Consider the following 19,232-nt stretch of genomic DNA (forward strand, 5'->3'; position numbering starts at 1 on the left):
TATCATGACTTACCAGGTTGCTCTTCTCGTTCCTTGACACGCAGGTTGTAGCAATCAAGGCACACTCCAAATCCACACCTGTGGCACACCCAGTGCATGTTGAAGATGGTGGTCGCACATACATCGCACATCTCTCTCACACCTTGAACAGCTCGCTTGTAAGCCACACGAACTAAAGGAGAAGACAAAAACCAATCCGGTTATAAGAAACCTGTTTTGTTCCTACAAGACTGGAGAACTTGATAACGAGCAAATTTGCTTATAACTGTCACATACGACTGGGTAGCTTGACAAAATCGTACGGAGTTCGTATTCAGTATTAAAAATGTCCACGGCTTTGATTGTTGAATGATTTAAAATGCCACGAATTCTAGAGATTGATAAATTCACAAACATATGTTGCTAGTTTTCTAAGCACATCGTCATATCGTAGATGCTCTAGAGCTAATCCTTGACAAACTATCCCAAAGAAACAAAGAGTACAAAGAGAACACACATCAAGATTGGCAACTCTGTGATCTACCAACTGTAATACTTTTTGTCAGAGTTCAACTGTCGATCGTATTGACACATTGCTCACCATTTTCTCCAGCTTGCGTTATAGCTTTCTTTTCTTCTTCCATAACAGAGCAGAACTGATCTCCAATGTTGAATAAGATGTAAAGAGAGGTGTTCTTGTCCATCATATCTAACCATGGAAAACAAACATTTCATGAAAACGAACGAAAACACTGAAAACACACCAGATAAAAATAATACATCAGAGAATTAACTCCACAATATATGTTAAAGTGCTTAAGTGAACCCAAGCCAATTTCTAGAATAAACCCTGTGAAAACAACAAATGAGTTTCAAAAAATGCATCTTCCCTCTCTTTCCTCAGCAGAAGCTCTATGGGCCCTTAGGGAAAATTCGCTCAACGCAATGCGTGTAGGCTCTGCGCTCATACCCTCTACCTCCTTTGTGCTTGCACTCACATTGTTCACTGAGCGGAGTCATCCCTCCTAAAAACTTCCTTTGAGCTTCTGCGGAGGAGATAGACTCATAGGAAGGTTATGTTTAAGCTACTTGACATGACCAAAAAAAATTTAAAATGCCTCGAATCCAGCAAAGAGGTACGAACCTTTGTCCCCTTTCACCCACGGACAGAAATCCTCGGTAGCCGCATGTTCGGGCAGTTGGAAACCCGCGGCTAGGATACTGCCATTTTTCCTCTTTCTTAACCTTTACAAACAAAAAATATACGAGGGACTGTTAAATATATGTGCAGCGTAATCAAGCAATACCAAAACTTGGAGACCTCATTGACTTGTTCATGTCCTACTGATGTCTTGATTGAAATGAGTGGTAATTGCTCACCTTCTAAACATGTTAAATCTGCAAAATTCCATCCCAGTTTTCTCGCCAATCTCATCCCGGCAATCTCTACACTTTGGTAAATGAGAAAATTTCGCACAAACGCGGTCCTACACAGAGAGACAAACAATTATAATGAATGAGTAAATAAATGGTATATCACGATGGCCATTGGGGTAATACATTTTAACCTGGTAAGTAAGGGGGCTCGTGGAAGAAGCGCAAGGGATTAAAAACTGACAACTGTTTATCCTTTTAGTAGTTAGAATATAACAGAACGGCATTAATTAGGTTGAGATTATTTGCTTGGGCTGAATCACAAAGGAAAATACTCAACTTTTTATTTTGCTTTCATTAAGCTTCTCAGGTTTTCAAAAATAATTAATAAACTCAACCTGAACATACCTGCAAGAAGTACTGCTCTGAAGTGGGTGACACCGTATCCCCTGCAAGTAAAACAGACAAGCGTAAACCATTTTAAAAGTTCATTACAGTCAATGATCTCCTATCTTGAAACAACTAGACATTTCTAAAATTAGACGGTATAATAATAAAATTAGTTCAATTAAAATTAGTTTACATCACCACTTGCATAAGAAAAATAAATTGTGTTTTTCAGAATAATTTATATTAAGAACATTATTATTTGAGGTTCGCCAATATGAAAACAAAGGGTTGCATAGTCTGTTTTTTTTTCCTCCCCTCTCCCTTTTTTCTCCCTTCTTTCCTCTTTCGCATCATTCCACGTCAACCTGAACCTTCTCGGGGCCATGAAACCTGTGATTCGGTGTCGTTTCACGAAAAGCGCTCAAGCCTTCATCGGCCACCTTTTCAAACATTCGGGATAACATATATTTTGCCTTTTCATCAGTAGGAATACCACACTTAACCAGCTTGTGCGCTTTTCTACCCTCCTGGAAATTTCATGACACAAAAGAAAAACCATTTCAGGGTGTCCTAAAAAAGCCAAAACCAATTACAATAACAAGTTACTACCGTCACTTTCGCTGCGTTTCTTTGCTCTTCTCCTTCTTTCTCTCTTTCCAACATCCTTAGTTGCAGGCTCTCTCCTCTTTCTTTGCTTCAGTGGCTGTGTGACAGTTTCAACTCTATCCGAAACGTCTTCTGCAAAACAAATATGGTGTACGCATTGAAAGACATGTGATGTTATGCTATAAGCCTGGTGAATAAATGGTAGAGGTGTTAACCCGGGTCATTTGAAATCATGCTTGCTTAAAATCGCGGCTCTATTTGCTGCAAAAAAATCACTTTAAAATATCTGCAAAAAAGCGTTCATTAACCCGCGATATTCATACCTTCTTTCTTGATCTCGGAAACTTCAAAACCTTGATTTTCTGGATATTCTGTCCAAAGGTAAAACAAAACATTTGCATTATTGATTTGTTGGCAGACATCCGTAATGTAGACATGCCAACGTATCACAATGTAACTGAAATCCTAACATCTTAAACTGTCTGTATCTATGCTTTAATTTTAATGAAAATTCAGCCATTGACACATGGTCTGTACATACATGCATCAACAGGCAATCAAAGATAATTTCAAAGAGTTTTCGAGGACACAAAATAAAATAATTTTCAAACAATGTTCCCACCCCCTGAAGAAAAACTGCGAGTTGCTCTACAAGAAATAACAATTTTAAAACATTTAAAAAATCTCACTTGGTAAGAAGGTTCACGAATTGGAAACAGGCCATCTAGAATTTAAAACTAGGTAACAACAACGGCGTTACAAATCCATCGACGTCTCAGAGAAATGGACTTGAACCATGAACTTCACTTTTTTTATTAGAGGACAAATACTACAATACAAAGGCACTGAGATTGAAAAAAAAACCCATGTAACTGGATATTTACCTTCGCCATTATAAATAACTGCAATTTCTTCGTCCAGCACGGAGTCCACAACTTTTTCAAAACTCTCGCCATTTTCTGGTTCTTGTTTCACAAGCACAGGTAAAACCACAGACCCATGGCTCCTCTCTATTCTATTTTGTTCCTTTGCTTTCAGTTGCTTTCTCTTGCTGGTCATCTCCCGAATTCTCTCCTTGCTTCGGCTAAGTCTTTCACTGTTCTGTTTAACCACTTCAAACTGGGTAGTAGGTGCATCCTTCATGGTGGGACTGTGATTAATTGCGATGTCTTTAACTGCTTGATCAGCCACAAAACTTACTGAATTGACAACGTTGCTGTCCTTGTCTTTAAGACCCTCATGTCCTACTGACTCGTCCAGAGTTGAATCACCACTCACTCTATTGCTTTTGTTCTCTTCGCATTTTGCCTTCTTTGTTGGTAACTTGCTATCGCCAGTTGACTTTTTTCTAGGCTTTTTACCCCTTTCCTCTGATGGCACCATATTTTCAAACATTTTCTGCTCAGGTTGAGAGTTAAGCAGTGTATTACTAACCTCCACTTTACGGTTTTCCTGCACTAACTTCTTGATATCAATCTCTGGTGATTTGCTGTCGTCTACCCTGAAAACTTTACTGACAGCAGAATTTTCTTCCGCAGTACTCTCCTTGGAGCTAGACTTTCTCTTGATTGGAGTTACTTTCTTGGAGTAAGTTCTGATTTCTTTATTAGCAAACAACTCTCCATTATGGTCAGCAGAATTTGAAGAAAATACAGAGAAACAATTTCTTGTTAACTGTTTCGTTCCTGGACCCAAAGATGGTTTTGTTAGCACAACAGGAGGCTCAGCCTCCATCAAATTTGATGCCACATCCTGAGAGTTATTTATTGGATTTTCTTCAGAGATGTTCGCAGACAGTTTACATTCATCACTAATGCTGTTCCTTGAATAACTCGATGGCAGTGGTTTAGAGACTTCTTGCTCTTCAACCTTCACCGATGGCTTTTTCAAGCCTCCTGAAGCTGCTGATGCAAGCCTTTCCTCCTCTTGCTCTATGGACTTCAATTTGGATGAATTTGTCTCTTCGTTTACAGGTCTGATTGAAGAAACCTTCTCCAATAAGGTCCTTAGTTCTGAAGTTTTGGGATCTTTTGTTATAACACTATTACGTGATACAATCTCAGAGCCTGCAGTCCCTTCCTCTTTTGATGCTGTTAAAGATGGCTTCTCTAACAAGCCCCTTAAAACTGTAGTTTTTCTAACTTCTTCTGCTACGTCTTTTTTAACTGACGTTTTGTCAGTGCATTCCTGAATTTCACCATTAGAAATATTGGAGGACTCAGCAACGTTGGCACTAAAACTTGGTTCATCGCTTGCAGTTCTTTCTGAGCCCCGTGATGTAACACCCCCAGGAGGAGCCTCTTTTATAATGTCCCCTGTTGATTCTCTTGGTGTCATCTTCTTGGGGCTCTCCTCTTTCACCAAGGGAAGTGCCATCTCTGGCACCTTAATAACCGTGTTCCTTTCCTCAGCTGTACTTTGAGTCTTTGCCACGGAAAGATGTGAAGGATGCGAATCAACAAGACCTAGACTTCTTGGAAGCTCATGATTGTTGACAATACATTCTCTCTTGTTTTCAGAGAAGTTTTGATTCAAAGAATTGTTTGTGAATTCTTGTACTCTGGAGACAATGCCTTTTGATGAGCATGGAATAGAATTCTCTGTGGACGACTTGGGAAGCAAACGAGATGTTTTCACGGTATGGCTGTCTTTTTCTGAGGAACTGTTGTCCTTGTTTTGAATTCTGGAACTTGATGGTTCTGCTGATTTTCTCCGTCGTTTGTTTTTTGTTTCTGTGGATGGAACTCTGGCTTTTCTTGCCTAAAAACAGATAACAGACTTAGTGTCAGGCAAATGATATACTGGACACAATAATATACAGCAGACTCTTGTGATTATGATCTCCCAAGGGAAGTGGATAGCAGAAGTGTAAGATACATGTAGCAAGAGTGGGGTGGAGGTTTGTCTAAGGTCGTGTTCAAATGAACATATTCCAGAGTGAGAATAAGCAGAATAGCTGTTAGATTTCTCTTAAGTAACATTGGGAAGACATTTCTGTAAACTTTTGCTGACTTATGATAATAATTTAAAGCGATTTTGGATTCCAGTAACCCCAAAATCCTTATGAGGGACTTCTTGTCATCATTGTATGTTTTCCTACTCTGGAATAGGGTCAATTGAACACACCTTTCTTTTTAATAAAAGTAAACAGTGATGCCCAGACAGTGAGCTCCATAAGCTTACAGCATCAGGGATATGTACAACCTGTAACTCTTATACTCTTGCAGAGTGTGCTCTGTAAGTGATATGCTTTGTTTGTAACATCTATGAAATAATTTTTTTCACCTCTTTTTCTACTCATCACTCCAGAAAACTAAGAGAAGAGGAGTAGGGATGGCGCAGCAGTGAGAGCACTGGCCTCCCACTAATGTGGCCCAGGTTCGATTCCCGGACTTGGCGTCATATGTGGGATGAGTTTGTTGTTGGTTTTCGTTCTTGCTCAAAGAGGTTTTTCTCCGGGTTCTCCGGTTTTCCCCTCTCCTCAAAAACGAACACTTCTAAATTCCAATTCGATCTGGAAAGTGTCCCCAATTAGTGCTCTTTGCTAAATACATTGACACTTAGATAAAGTGATTTATTTATTGAACAACTGTCTTTAGGTTTCCTTTGATTCCAAATAAATATACACGTATGCCCTTTAGCTTTTCTGGAAATACATGACATAGCCCTTTCTATGTTATTAAAATAACAGCCTCCCACCTTGGCTGATGACTGTTGTTTGCTTTCCTTAATAGCCTCAACATGATGCTGTAACAGTTTTTCCAGAATGGAATGTGGTGAACTGCTGTAGGAAAAAAAAATTAAAACAGGTTAAATTCACGATAATTAATTAGAAAGGACAGTGATATTTATCAACGGTTCTTGTTAATAGATGGTTTTGTGCAGTATGTAAGTACGTTCTCTGTAGGCAGATTGAATTTGAATTTGAAAATGTAAATTTTAGTCAAGAACGAGCCAGTGAAAATGGAGAAAAAGCCTAAACCTAAAGGAAGAACACACACCACATGATGTCAGTTTGAGATTCAAACTTGGGGCACACTGACAAAGGCTCTCTCAGACTTTGCCAGAAAAAAAAAGGCCTTGAAATAGTGTAATTTTGGAATCACGAGGGACTTGTAGTTTAGTATCTACACTGTAAGAGTGTCGCAAGTTTTTGTTAACACCTAGAATTTAAAAGAAATTGCCAGATGCAAACTCAAGCAAAGTATAACACAACAAACCTTCTCTCTTCTTCTGTGGTTGTTGATTTCAGCTCAATCTCATTAGCACCAAGGCTTTTCTGTTGCCTTGAGGTTCCTGGAGAGGATGTTGCTTTGAATGGTTCGGGTTCACTTTTAACACTGGCAGAAGCAGCTGAGTCTGATGTGGTGGGAAGGTAGTGTACAGTGAAGGCTGATGCTGAAGGCGAGGGTGAGAATGGTGATGATGATGGCGACTCCTTTTGAGGTGAGGAACTGCTTGCTTCTGGCTTGGGTTCTTGTTTGTGTTCTGCTTTGGATTCAAGCTCTTTGTGCTCAAGTTCTTGTGGGAAAGATGGAGATTTTGGCAACTGGAGAAACTTCTGTACTTGTTCCTGTTGTGATCAAATGAAACCACTTTTCAGTTCACCAGTTCTGTTAAATTCTGACAACACTTTCACAGTTAGTAGCTTTTGACTACTGTTTTTCTTGGGAAGGTTGTTTCTTTTGTACATTTACTACTTTTGAATAGTTAACCTACCTTCAAAGAATACAGCCAAATGTTTACATATAGCAAGACAAATCTTACTTAGGGAGGTGGCGTGGCCAACTGGTTAGGGAAACTGGACTTGTAATCTGGAGGTACCAGGTTCCAGTCCTCCTGTGCAACCAACTGGATTTGTTTCAAGGCAGTCTTTTGTTCAACTCATACATCACTCTTGTAAATAGTCAACTGGTCAGCCCTTCCACCAGTAGCATTTTTTAAAATATTTATGTTCCATTTGTAAAGCTACAGCTGTACTTTCTCTTGTTTACAGTGTTCTTAATGTAGCACTGCCTTGCTTAATACTCCAACTCTGAAATCATTACTTTGTTTACTAGATAGGCATTCTTATAGGGGAAGTATTATGGGGTTTTTGACCATTTTTGTTAAAAAGGTGAAATAAGACCTTCACTTTGCTACAAAATAATTCTAGAACAACGAAAGGAAAGAAATCAACTCAATTCTTGACAGGAACGACTCGTACTCTGTTCAAGCGCATTTTGGAAACAAAAATGCGAAAACTTGAAAAACATTAGCCTAACATTTTTCAAGTTTCAATCCATTCCAACCTACTCTGTCTCTAGCCAGAGGCACTAAGCGACAGTTTCATTGCACTGGTGTGATAATTTATAACAAAACTACCCAATTTTTTGTTTCTCTTGTCAGACAAACATTTTGGGGTTTTGAAATGACATCAAATTTTTCGTGATACTTCCCCTTTAAGATTTCCAGAGATCGTTTCTTTGGCCAGGCAATAAATTTCTCCCTTAATATTTAAATTTTTGTATCATCCTGGTATGCTAGCAAAGATTTAGAAACACGATACATTAATTTGAGATCAGTACTTTTGGAGGGATGCTCAGTTTGGGACTTCATTTTTGTTTTCCTTTGAGGTCACTTTTTGTCATGTGAAATGGACTGTACATGTACATACATTGATGCATACACTGCATTTCTTGTGTGGAACAGGTTACAGCTGCAGTGAGGAATATTCGTGGAGAATGAATTTACCCTAGACTGAAAATGCTGACCACATCTTAACAAGGTAGACCTGTATAGCCATTAAACAAAGACATTACATGTACCTGACTCTGCCGAAGATACTGTTGTATTTCTGGTTTTTGTTCCTCATTCCCCTGTTGCTGTTGTTGTTGTTGCTGCTGCTGCTGCTGTTGTGCACATGGTGGTCTCCTCTGGGCCTGTTGTTGCTGAATTAACATAGTATAAAGTTCTTTAATTTGCTCTGGTGTCATGGTCCGCTGCTGGAGACAGGTGAAGAATGTCTGCAGTTGTTCCGGCTCCAATCTTGGCATCAGATTTTGCAGATCTGCCCGCTGCCTCTCCATGTTTTCCTGTAGCTGCTGTTGAATTCTTTCAGGGAGTGTGCTTATGACACTACCTTGTTCATCAGTAGGGTTAAACATGGTTAGCTGTGCCCTCTGAGCTGCTAAATGCTGCAAGTAATGTGCAACTTGGTACTCGTAGAGGAGTTGGTTGTAGTGTTCAACTAACAGGTTCTGCTGTTCTGCTGTGAGCGGCATCTGTTGCATGACCTCTTGCTGTTGTATTATGAGCTGCAGTTGGTAACACTGCATCTGGTATTGGTGTAGGAGACTCTGGTAGTGTTGATGCCACTGTTGTTCAGCTGACTGCATCTGTCGCTGCTGCTGCAGTTGAAGTGCATACAGTTGATTGGGGGAAAGGTTAAGATGACCCATTGTGTGTGAATATAAAGGATGTGGGCTCTGTGCCCTGGAATGCCCCACATGACCTGGTGAGTGCTGCATCCCCATGTGGGACATTGCAGGTATAGGACTTGCCATACTCACCATGGCTGACATGTCGGGAGATGAACAGAATGGGTTGGACCTAAAGGGGCTTCCCATACTAGTCATACCAGCACTTGAAACAGGTGAAGTACTGTACTGCAGCATGGCTGGCATGTGATTGGGTGACATTGGTTGTTTTATAGGTGACCTCTTCTGTAGGCTTGATGAAGGCGATCCCATGGAACTTGATGAGCATGAGTTCTGTGGCGACGATGTGCAAGCTTCAGGTGAAGTGTCATTGCTTAGCTGACCAGAGATGCGTACAGCTGTTGTTTGGCTTGATGTGGGGGGTGACACTGATGAAGAAGTGAAGGGTGACTGAAGAGTTTGAGGTATTTGTTGATGAGTGCTATTTGATGGCGTTGGGCTGTTTGCTGAATCTGACCTTCTGTTTCGGCGAGATGACATGCTTCGATTTCTTGTAAAACAAAAGCAGGAGATGAAATTAGTAAGAGACCTATAACATAAAAATGACCAGGATCCCTTCTACTGTTTCCCTCAACCCTGTTTCCTATCTTCTTCTCCCTAGCTCTTTTGCTTCTCTTTGGTCCCCACTATACTGAACTCTGGCTTCTTGAGTCAACTGTTGCCACATCAGAGGAAGTTGATTTTCTCTGATGTGGTAGTAAATTTGCTTATGCCAAATTTACAGTGCTCAGCGATGTTACTGAACTGGTTTGTGTGTGTTGAGTCTTACTAAGTTGCTGAAAAGATGGCTAAATTTATCAGGGAGGCAGTTTAATATCAATAGTTACTGCTACCATTGTAAAAAATATATAAATCACTTAAAGTGTCAACATATTTAGTGCAGAGTACTAATTGGGGATACTTTCCAGATCAATTGGAATTTAGAAGAGTTGATTTTTTAGGAGAGGGAAAAACTGGAGTACCCGGAGAAAAACCTCTCGGAGCAAGGATGAGAACCAACAACAAAATCAATCCACATAAGATGCTTAGTCCGGGAGGTGAGTGCTCTCACCACTTCGCCATCCCTGCTCCCCAATTGTACAGAAAAATGCACACATTTTCTTAAAAGCAGCAAGCTCAGAAAGTGAAGTAGATCATTTTTCAACTGCCTGTCAACCCAAGATCAGCACACCCTGTAAAAAAACTGACCTTGTTTCAGCAGACTTTCTCCTTCCTTTGTTTGTAGCCTGAGCCTGTGAGTTTGGAGGTGAGCAGGAGGTGTGGGGTCTAGTGGTTGTCATGGACACCACTGTTGGTGAGTATGTTGTTTGGGTGGAGCTTTCAAGGTTGTTGGAATTTGATGCTTGGGTCAATCCAGCATACAACTGCCAAGTCTAAAATAAAATATAAAAAGAGAAGTGAGACTGAGGTATAACTCAGTGAAATATTTGTGATAATATTTGTACTGTTGAGTGACATCTGAAAGAACAGTGTAAATTGATCTAGTCATACCTGAATAAATAAAGCAAAGTACCAAAAAAAGTATCTGCGTTTTGTCATATTCAATCGCAATGAAAAGTTATAGCGCATTTTCGAAATAGGATGAAAAAAATGTGGAGTGATCGTACAAAAATTGCTCTCGGAGAAAAATATTTCAAAAGAAAATTTTGCAGACATGTTTTTGTTGTTTATATGTTAAACTAGCTACTGTCCAAATTTGAAGGCAAACGAACAAATTCCTTTTGAGTTTTAGTGGCTCCTCCAAGTGAAAAAATTGATTTGAGAAAACAGCACTAAAAATTCGGCAATTCATTTTATTTCAAAATTCTCGGTTCAGTTTGATAGCCACCTCTATAAGCTTTAATTTGATACAAGGGTTCAGGTATCTACAGTTTAAACTGGACGCGCTACATCGCTTGGATGCAAGACACCTCTGAAGGTATACTAATAGGGTAACCTTAAATAAAATAAATGTAGAACTCTGTTCCATCTTTGACAGCCATGCAGTTGACAAAGCTAAAACAGAGTTGATTTGGAGTAAATGGGGTTTGAAGGAAAAAACAACAACATGCATTTATGCCTCTCTTGCACCAAGTTCCTCACCGATAGTTTACATGTTAAATCTAACACTTTTCCACCTTTTTTGTATGATTAAACAAGATGTCCATTGCAAAAACTTTGTCATACCGTTGGAGCAACAGAAGGATGAGAGCTAGTCGTTGTTTGTGTGGTCAGTGGTGCAGTGATGATAACTTGTGAGTGACGATGTTGTCTCATTGGGAGCACACGAACTAGCTCCCCTCGCAAAAGACTGTCCAACTCTGCCTCTGAAAGACAAACATGGAGCGTCAAGATAAAATTCCTCTTTTCAGGGTAAATGTAAGTCACAGTACATGGTGAAGTTTGCAAATCACTGGCTCTTATTTTTAAAGTAAAGTCAAATTAATTTATACAAGGTTCAATCTGAAATCAATCAATCAACTTTATTTATCCATGGTAGAAATTAAAGCTAGAAAGCTGAAATGGGGCCGTGCCAAAAAGAAAGAGATAAAAATACAAAACTACTTACATTATCATCATAAAACCAGTAACTAATTTACATACTACAATATTACAAGTAATTGAAATAGCATCTGGGTATTCACATCAAAAGATCATAATCTGCAATTTTGGAGAAGTAGCTTTTCACAACACCAATTTCAAGTGACTTTGGATAATTTGTTTAGACTTTCTTTCTTTCTTTCTTTTTCTTTTTGGAACATCAAATTTTTGCAAACAAAAACAGTGATATGACAAAATGTCACATAATGCATGTGAGTTAAAGGCCAATCCTTTTCAATGGCCCCTTGATTTTCATGCAAGATTGCAAAAAATAACGAGGCTTCCCTCAAATTTCCTCCTTGGGAGATCCAAGGAAAATGCAGTATATGCACTGAAACAAAGAGAGATTTCCTTTTCAATCTTATTAATGGTTATTTATTCATTATTATAAGAAGTTTATCAAAGATTTAGTGAAGGGAACTTGAAACAGGAAAACAATAAAATCCATAAAATTATAAATACCGTATTTATTTGATTAAGTGCCCACCTTTGAAAGAGTGCTCACCTTGAAAAATGGCCGACCCTGAAAGCCCAAAAAGTTTGTAAATGCCCACCCCACCCCCTCCCAATAAAAACATTTCTGTACTAGCCCAGTGTGAGGTAAGAGGAGCATCAGTTGTGTTCCAAAATTGGATTTAGATACAGTAGTCAACAAACTATTGTTTGTGGCTTGTTTATGATAGCTTTTGCAATATTTGTTTTGCCTTGTTGAAGCAAAATAAACTTTTTATGCCTTGTTTTGCTATTCTCTTAAAATGTCCTCGCTTGCTGAAAATGTTGGGAAAATATAAGCGCCTTCCTCGAATAAGCGCCCACCCTCATGGGCCCAAAATTAAATAAGCACCCAGAGCGATTAATCGAATAAATAGGATATTTTTGTTTTCTATTGAGGTTCTTTCCAGATCAAGTCTGTTACAACCCAAAACATTGTTTGTCCCAGATAAAAACTCCTTTTTCTCTCCTGCATCAACTTCAACTTTTCCTGTCAAACTGATGGTCAAAGACATGTCAAGCAAAACCTTGGACTAGTTAAATTTACCCTAAACCTTAGTATAATGAAACATATAATTTAACCATATTATAATTAAACTAACAAAGAGTTATCAAATAGAAGAAAGATCCTCACAGTTAGTATGCAACTTAAGTAGTTGCGAAAAGAAAGCCTGAAAAAAAATCCAGGCTTGAACAGGATACTGAATTTTTTGCAAGCTTTCTTTTCGCAACTACAGTACTTTAGTTGCGTACTAACTGCAAGGATCTTTCTTCTATTTGATCTTTCATCTGCAGTTCAAAATATGTTTCATTTATTTACATTCAAAGATTCATTAGTAGTTATGTGGTAGACAAAAATAATGATGAAAATACAGAATAGCGATTGAAAATTCCACTTCAAGCACAGCTTTAGACTGGAGTTTTTTCATGAATTCAACATACCATTTGCCAGAAGAATAACTTGTATCAGTCCTGGATTAACTCTGTGAGTTTGCAATACAGTATCATCCATAACACTCAGCTCCTACAAAGAACACAAAGGCAAATAGAGAACACTTAGCAGCATCTTAAAATTATATATTTTCAGGACTATCAACGTTATTTCAACTTAACTTCGTGGTTGTAGTGGAACATCACACTAGATGACCAACAAAGACCTCTACACTAAGATGTGTTCTCACATAGCTGATATAATAATTGACATGTACACGTAGACCAGAAAAACTAAATAAAGGCTTTTTCAAGTCTGTACTCTGAAAATGATGAAAGCTGTGTAAGAAAGCCTTCTAAGCAAACTACTGGACGTTAGAGTTTTTTGTGATTTGAAAGGAAGAATATTTGATCAGAAATTTAAAAACTTATTTGACAGTTTCCTTTAACCACATTTCACAAAGTGATAAAAATAAGTGAAAAGCAATGCTGTAATGATTACTTTCGAAAAGATGTTTGTTTTTGTTCAAAGCAACATCATTCTGTTTTACTTTGAAAGCCACAAAGAAACAACTTTTCCTTGGTCTTTTGTCCATGGAACACATCTAAGCCTTGAACATTCTTCACACTTCAATTTCCAGATGCAAAAATCAATAACTTACAAATGCATTGAGTACCATGATTGTGTTACACATTTCTAGCAACATTACTGCAAGTGTGTTAATGTATTCAGTATTATTCAGGCCCCAGTTGTTCAAAGAGTGGATAGCTTTATCCAGTGGATGCATGTAGGTCGCTATCCAGTGGGTAAAATGTATTAGTTGGAGTACATTTTATCTGCTGGATAGCGATTTATCCACTGGATAGAGTTATCCGCTCTTTGAACAACCAGGACCAGCTGTTAAAAACCACAAGCAGCCCTCTGATGATAAACCAGCAGCTGCTGCCAATTTTGTCTCCTACAGACGATAATTTGCTGCTTACAAGAATACTGAATTAAAATCAATAAAAGAACTCAGGAGTCAAAGAGTTAATAATGAGACAGCTAACCAAGAAATCAGTATTACACAAGGACTGAAGACCTACCCTTGATATAAGGTCATGAGCAGTTATTACAGCTGAGAACCACTGGCGACAAGTTTGTCTGAAACAGATAAACAACCAAAAATTGTTTGTTTTTACAAATTAAAGCACTAACTGGGAGATACCATCATAAGGAGTAAACCATAGTTTGTTAAAACAACATGCAATGGCTAAATGCAGTACAAGGATCATGATACCACATGCCAAGTCGAGACTTTTTTAACAGCAAGTACTCACCGATAAACTTGGACCCTAAATCCAGTGAGAGTAAAAGGACCTGAAACAGAAGGTTTGACATTGCTTTCATAAGTTTGAGTTTCAGCCTTTTCTTTGTAAACTCATACTGCCATAAAATAGCATGAAACATGCAAATGTCATACTGGAATGAAAGTCGTACACTGTACTGGTATCAAACATGCACAACATGGATACTTCAGTAATTTTTGCTGAAACCACAAACATGTTGCTCCTTTGGCTCCTAGCTTCTGACCTTTGGCCTAGTAATGTATGGTCTAAAAGTCTGGGGCTCTTACAACAAAACGTTGTTCAATGAACTTGAAGGATTACACTTAAGAGCCTCTAGAATTATTTTTCGCCTTGATTGGTGTATGCCAACTTAAGTAGTTTTAAACACTGTAAAATGGAAGCCTTTACGGCATATTTATTTTCAGCGGCTACTTGTTCTGGCCTACAAATGTTACTATGAACTTATGCCTAGCCTTCTTAAAGACTTATTAGTAAATATTATGTTTAAATATTCCAATACCTAAGACAAATATGGTTAAGAAGTCTATCCAAAACATGAGCGCTGTACTCTAAAACAAGCTTGGCAACGAAATGAGAATCAAGAGTTCATTGAGCAATTTTAAATGATTGATTAAGAAAATTCTTCTTGAATTTTATACATTTTAGCTTATTAGTATTTAATGTAGGTAGAATCTCAACTTATTGTTTTAATCTGTATTCCGCATTTGCAGTTTTTGCTAAGACATGACCGCATCAGCTGTGCTGTAATTTTATTGTGTTTATATTAAATGAATGTTTTTATAACTATTATTATTATTATTATTATTATTATTATTACTATTATTATTATTATTATTATTATTATTATTATTATTATTATTATTATTATTGCTACAACTTTCTCTTGGGCAACAGCCTTGTTAATTACATTTATTTTTTTCTCAGTGTGTGAGTGGGCAGAATTCTGTAAATCTGATTGGTTCTGGCATTGGGCAGAATTTTTCAATTTTGCCGACAAACCCGGAGAGATTTGTTGCGTAACTGGTTACAAGAACTGGGCCTTGCAGAAAAAATAAAAATAACTTTATTCACCGACCTACAATCATCAAAAAAAATCTTGAGAAGATTCCAAAGTTCTACTTCAATTCGACCTTCCTCCCCTCCCCTGTTTCAATGTTGAGCTTCAAAAGTGAATCTTTAGGCGTATATGAATTGTGGGGAATCCAAAATTGAACAGGGGGGCAGGGGGGAAGGGGAACCAACAAACAAAGGCCTTAACATACGAAAGTAATAAATGTGCTGATGTCTTTATTTCACACCCACTTTCTGTTGCCTTGTTGAGTAACCTTCCCAAAACATTTTGTCGATGATTGTAGGTCAGTCTGTGGGCCCCCTGTCTTGAGCACAGCCCTTAACTTGTAACCTTGGACTGCACTCAAGACCTCAGGCTATGGACCTCCCAGCTGGTGAGTAACATTATCTGAACTCCCTCAAATGAACAAGAGTTTATACTATTTTTAATTAATAAATTTAAGAGAGCTATGAATTACCATCCAAAAGAATGGACTGGGATTTCTGCAGTCGCTGCCATGACCGCAATTCCTCCATGACAACAGGATTATTCCTTAGAACTGGTTGGAGAGCATCGTCATCCTAAAAATGGTTCGTGTACATGTAAATTAAAAGATAAGCAGGGATGTACATGTTGCTAAGAAAAGCCCAGCTGGTTCATTTGGGCTGTGCACCTTTAAAATAAGCCTTAAGTGTTTGTGTCCTGTCAACATTTCAGCTGGAGATAAGATCTGTTTCAGATGGCAAAATTCACTCACTGGTAGGCGGCCACTCTTAGTGACATCCCAGGATAAGTAAACATTTCTCAAGGAAATAGTAAGATTATATTAAGTAACTCAGTGCAACTTCTTAACATGAATTCCTAAAAGCAAATACACTGTATTTCATGGTTTGAGAATTGTCTTTTAGTCTGACACAAGACAACATTTTATTTTAATCAAGTATGACCTAAAATGATGACAGTACTCCCTCACTATGACAGAACATTTGGCTACATACAGATGTTTTTGTAATAACATTTTTTAGAAGTAAATTTCTGTGGCAAACCTGTTTGAAAATCTTAAACTTAATTGTCCATGGTCCTGTGGCTGAGTGAGGTAAAGAGCATTTTCATGATTTGTGGTCTTTACTCTTTTTGTCCCGTGAAATTTGAAAGGACCATTTTCGTGAAAATATTATGCGGTCAAGACCTCCACTTACCACCCTTATGGTGAATAAGAAATCACCTAAACTTAAATTACTGATGACGCAACTTATTGAAAACTATCTACTGAGTTACAAGATCTAACATAGGAAGATAACATTTGCAGAAGCAATGACGTTTCATTCTCCTTTGTGAGACTACAAATTCAATTACAAAACAAGGCAAAAAAAAAAAAAAAGAAAAAGAAAAAGAAAGGAAAAGATAACTTTGAGGGAGAGTGGCGTGCAAAAAAGAGAGGAAGGAAGAAACTTTGTTGGTCTTTCCATCACTTTTCAACCTACTTGATCTAATCTTTTTCTAGTCCATTGCCAGTGTTTCTTAATAAAATACAGCCTTTACTAGTTATGACACAATAAACCATGCTCTTATGTCAAACAAAGACCACTATGCCAACAGTTAAACACTAACCCTGAGCAGCTAGCCCAGTAATATAGAGGCATTAGTAGTTACTGTAGTAGCAAATTAACAATCATAGTACCTGGCCATATGGTCGACACTCGTCTTTTCTCATAAATACTCTAAAAGAAACAATGGAAATCTTGTAAATATGTAACATTTAGGCAAGAACAACCTAAGTGCATTGTTTTTGGCTTGAAATCAGACTGGCTCAAAATCAGCTCTTTTTTTTTTTTGCATACACAGAGTATAATTATTAAGCTCATCTAGAAAACAATATTATCTGTACTAACATTTTTACCTGGAGGCTTACATTTGAAGAATTAGCTTAATACCAGTATTACTTTGCCTTAAATTTGAACAACATGTCTACTAGACATCAAAACAATGGAACTGCAGGCTATCAGGGTCCAGTAGAGCTAAGAACAGGTGCAGCCTTACTGCTGTTTTAAGGAAAAAGTAATAACCAATTTTTTTCTTATATAAGCCTCTAGGTCAAAATATGCTACTTACATGGGATGCAGTCTGAATTCTGTTTTGAAGCAATTCCAATTTCAAGGCCAAAAATGCACTTAAATTTCTCATGCAGCAAGCCCTTCAATAACCTTACAATGTATAATCTCAACAAATAACTCACTGACTACTAGCCTGACAAAACAGAAATTGTTTCGCAGTGCTACCACTGGTCTCCCTGTGAAAACCGACATCTGAGTGCAGAAATACCATACTGATGACATAACTTCTATCCAGATCTGGATAGTAATTCTGATTGGTTGAAACAAATTTCCGACACAGCGGGCATGTTTGACAACCATTTGTCGTTTTCAAGATCACAAAAAGGAAATTGAACATAGCTCTCTGTTGTGTCTTGTTAGTAGAAGATTGCTAAAATAAAATCCTCTGACCACTGGACTTGAAATGGAAAAAAAAAAACGGAACATCCCCCCTCCCCCTGATTTTCCTATGATTGTGGAAACCCTGAAGATAAAATTAAAAGTAGCTTTTACCTTTCATGATCCCCTACAAACTCCACTGGAATTGGGCGATCCTCTTCACTTAATCCATGATAATCAACAAGAGGAAAAAATGTCTGAAAACAAAGTTGTGTTCATTGACATCATTGATTTGTTGTCGCTTTTTTTTTTTGGTTTATCACAGGTACACACAGAAAAAGAAAATCCGAGTGCTCTACCACTGAGCTTACAGAAGACTCATGGAAGCTAGGCCATTAAACTAAGTTCATGTGACAAACATCCTGCATACTGCTAGGATTGGAATGTTGTTGAGTGGTATCTATGAATATGCCACTCTTCAAGCATCCGAACTACAGTTGTAGTAATCGGAAGGTCATAGCTTCGGCTACTGTTGGGGATACTCAGGTTTTCTTTTTCCAAGTTTGCTTGTGTCACCGACTGAAAAACATCACATTTCTTTCACAAACATGATCACAGTTTTATTGTCTCAAGTCACAAAGGATGTCTAAACAAAATCAAATCACTGAGTATTAACTGTAGTTTGAAACAAGAAAAATAACACTATTTAAATAAGCAATAGACAGTTAACTAGCTTTAGTTAATAAACTCATGTATGCAATGTTGAGAGAACACTTGAAAAGCTTGCACATGTAAATCACAAGCCAAAACGATTGTTCTCTTAACATCCCCAGTGGGTTTGTTACACTGGTAAACCCATAGAATTTGTGGTTAATTGCTTTTTTATAAAATACATGTACCTATAAGTAAAGACAGTTTTCTATGAATTTATTATTATAATAAGCCATTGGGTTTTTGACCAATCAGATTTTGTGTAGTATCTAAGTCACTTTGTAAAGTTCTATGCTCCGTAGTACAGAGGTTGTAAAGAGAGAAGTAAAGCAATAGGAATAAGTTATGATTTGATTCATAATCAGTCACTAGAAATAATCAGATTGTTCCAGACAATCAATCATTGATTACAATCGGATTAATCCACTGAAAATTGCGGGGTCTTCTTTTGGTCAATAAATTCCAAACTGCTGTCAAACCTTGACCTTGCATTTCCAAGATAATGGCACAAGAGTTCACATTACACAAGAGCCAAAGATACATGTATACCAAACTTGTCATCAATATGCAAAGAAAATGCTGAGAAAGAACACTGGGGACAAGGTAGGGTTCACTTAGTTTTCTGCTTTGGAAGTCTTGGTGTAGTTATTCTTTTCTGTGCCCTGGTTTTATTTGATCTTTTTGCTCCTACCCAACTAGATTAGCTTCGCTACTTTTGGGTGGGAACTGTACTGTGCATCAACTTTTTAATAAATGATTGATAAATGATTGTGCTATGATTCACAGCAATGTTGATGATTGTTCATTATTTTGTAATACTCTTACAACTCTAAAGCAACATAGATGGTGAAGATATCT

The 19,232-nt window shown here is 37.8% G+C and overlaps 1 protein-coding gene across 2 annotated transcripts in view; it reads right to left on the reverse strand.

Moving 5' to 3' along the window:
- The window catches only part of LOC146472561 (uncharacterized), a 39,662-nt gene that overhangs the window by 16,254 nt on the left and 4,176 nt on the right, over window positions 1-19,232 (reverse strand). The window contains exons 3-21 of one of the 2 annotated variants that reach the window (XM_085119295.1): window positions 17,838-17,920; window positions 16,913-16,952; window positions 15,710-15,812; window positions 14,151-14,190; window positions 13,917-13,974; window positions 12,843-12,924; window positions 10,995-11,134; window positions 10,017-10,201; window positions 8,157-9,318; window positions 6,570-6,922; window positions 6,049-6,130; window positions 3,234-5,109; window positions 2,673-2,720; window positions 2,353-2,481; window positions 1,762-1,802; window positions 1,360-1,466; window positions 1,124-1,224; window positions 581-688; window positions 14-172 (exon numbers count right to left, since the gene is read on the reverse strand). In XM_085119295.1, the coding sequence (XP_084975421.1) occupies window positions 14-172; window positions 581-688; window positions 1,124-1,224; window positions 1,360-1,466; window positions 1,762-1,802; window positions 2,353-2,481; window positions 2,673-2,720; window positions 3,234-5,109; window positions 6,049-6,130; window positions 6,570-6,922; window positions 8,157-9,318; window positions 10,017-10,201; window positions 10,995-11,134; window positions 12,843-12,924; window positions 13,917-13,974; window positions 14,151-14,190; window positions 15,710-15,812; window positions 16,913-16,952; window positions 17,838-17,920 (4,897 nt within the window). Of the gene's footprint in view, window positions 1-13; window positions 173-580; window positions 689-1,123; window positions 1,225-1,359; window positions 1,467-1,761; window positions 1,803-2,352; window positions 2,482-2,672; window positions 2,721-3,233; window positions 5,110-6,048; window positions 6,134-6,569; window positions 6,923-8,156; window positions 9,319-10,016; window positions 10,202-10,994; window positions 11,135-12,842; window positions 12,925-13,916; window positions 13,975-14,150; window positions 14,191-15,709; window positions 15,813-16,912; window positions 16,953-17,837; window positions 17,921-19,232 lie in introns of both variants that reach the window. The other variant, XM_085119294.1, reaches the window with a different exon arrangement.

Source organism: Pavona decussata, unplaced genomic scaffold, assembly GCF_977016875.1.
Source record: "Pavona decussata unplaced genomic scaffold, jaPavDecu1.1 SCAFFOLD_98, whole genome shotgun sequence".
In the NCBI taxonomy this organism is placed as follows: domain Eukaryota; kingdom Metazoa; phylum Cnidaria; class Anthozoa; order Scleractinia; family Agariciidae; genus Pavona; species Pavona decussata.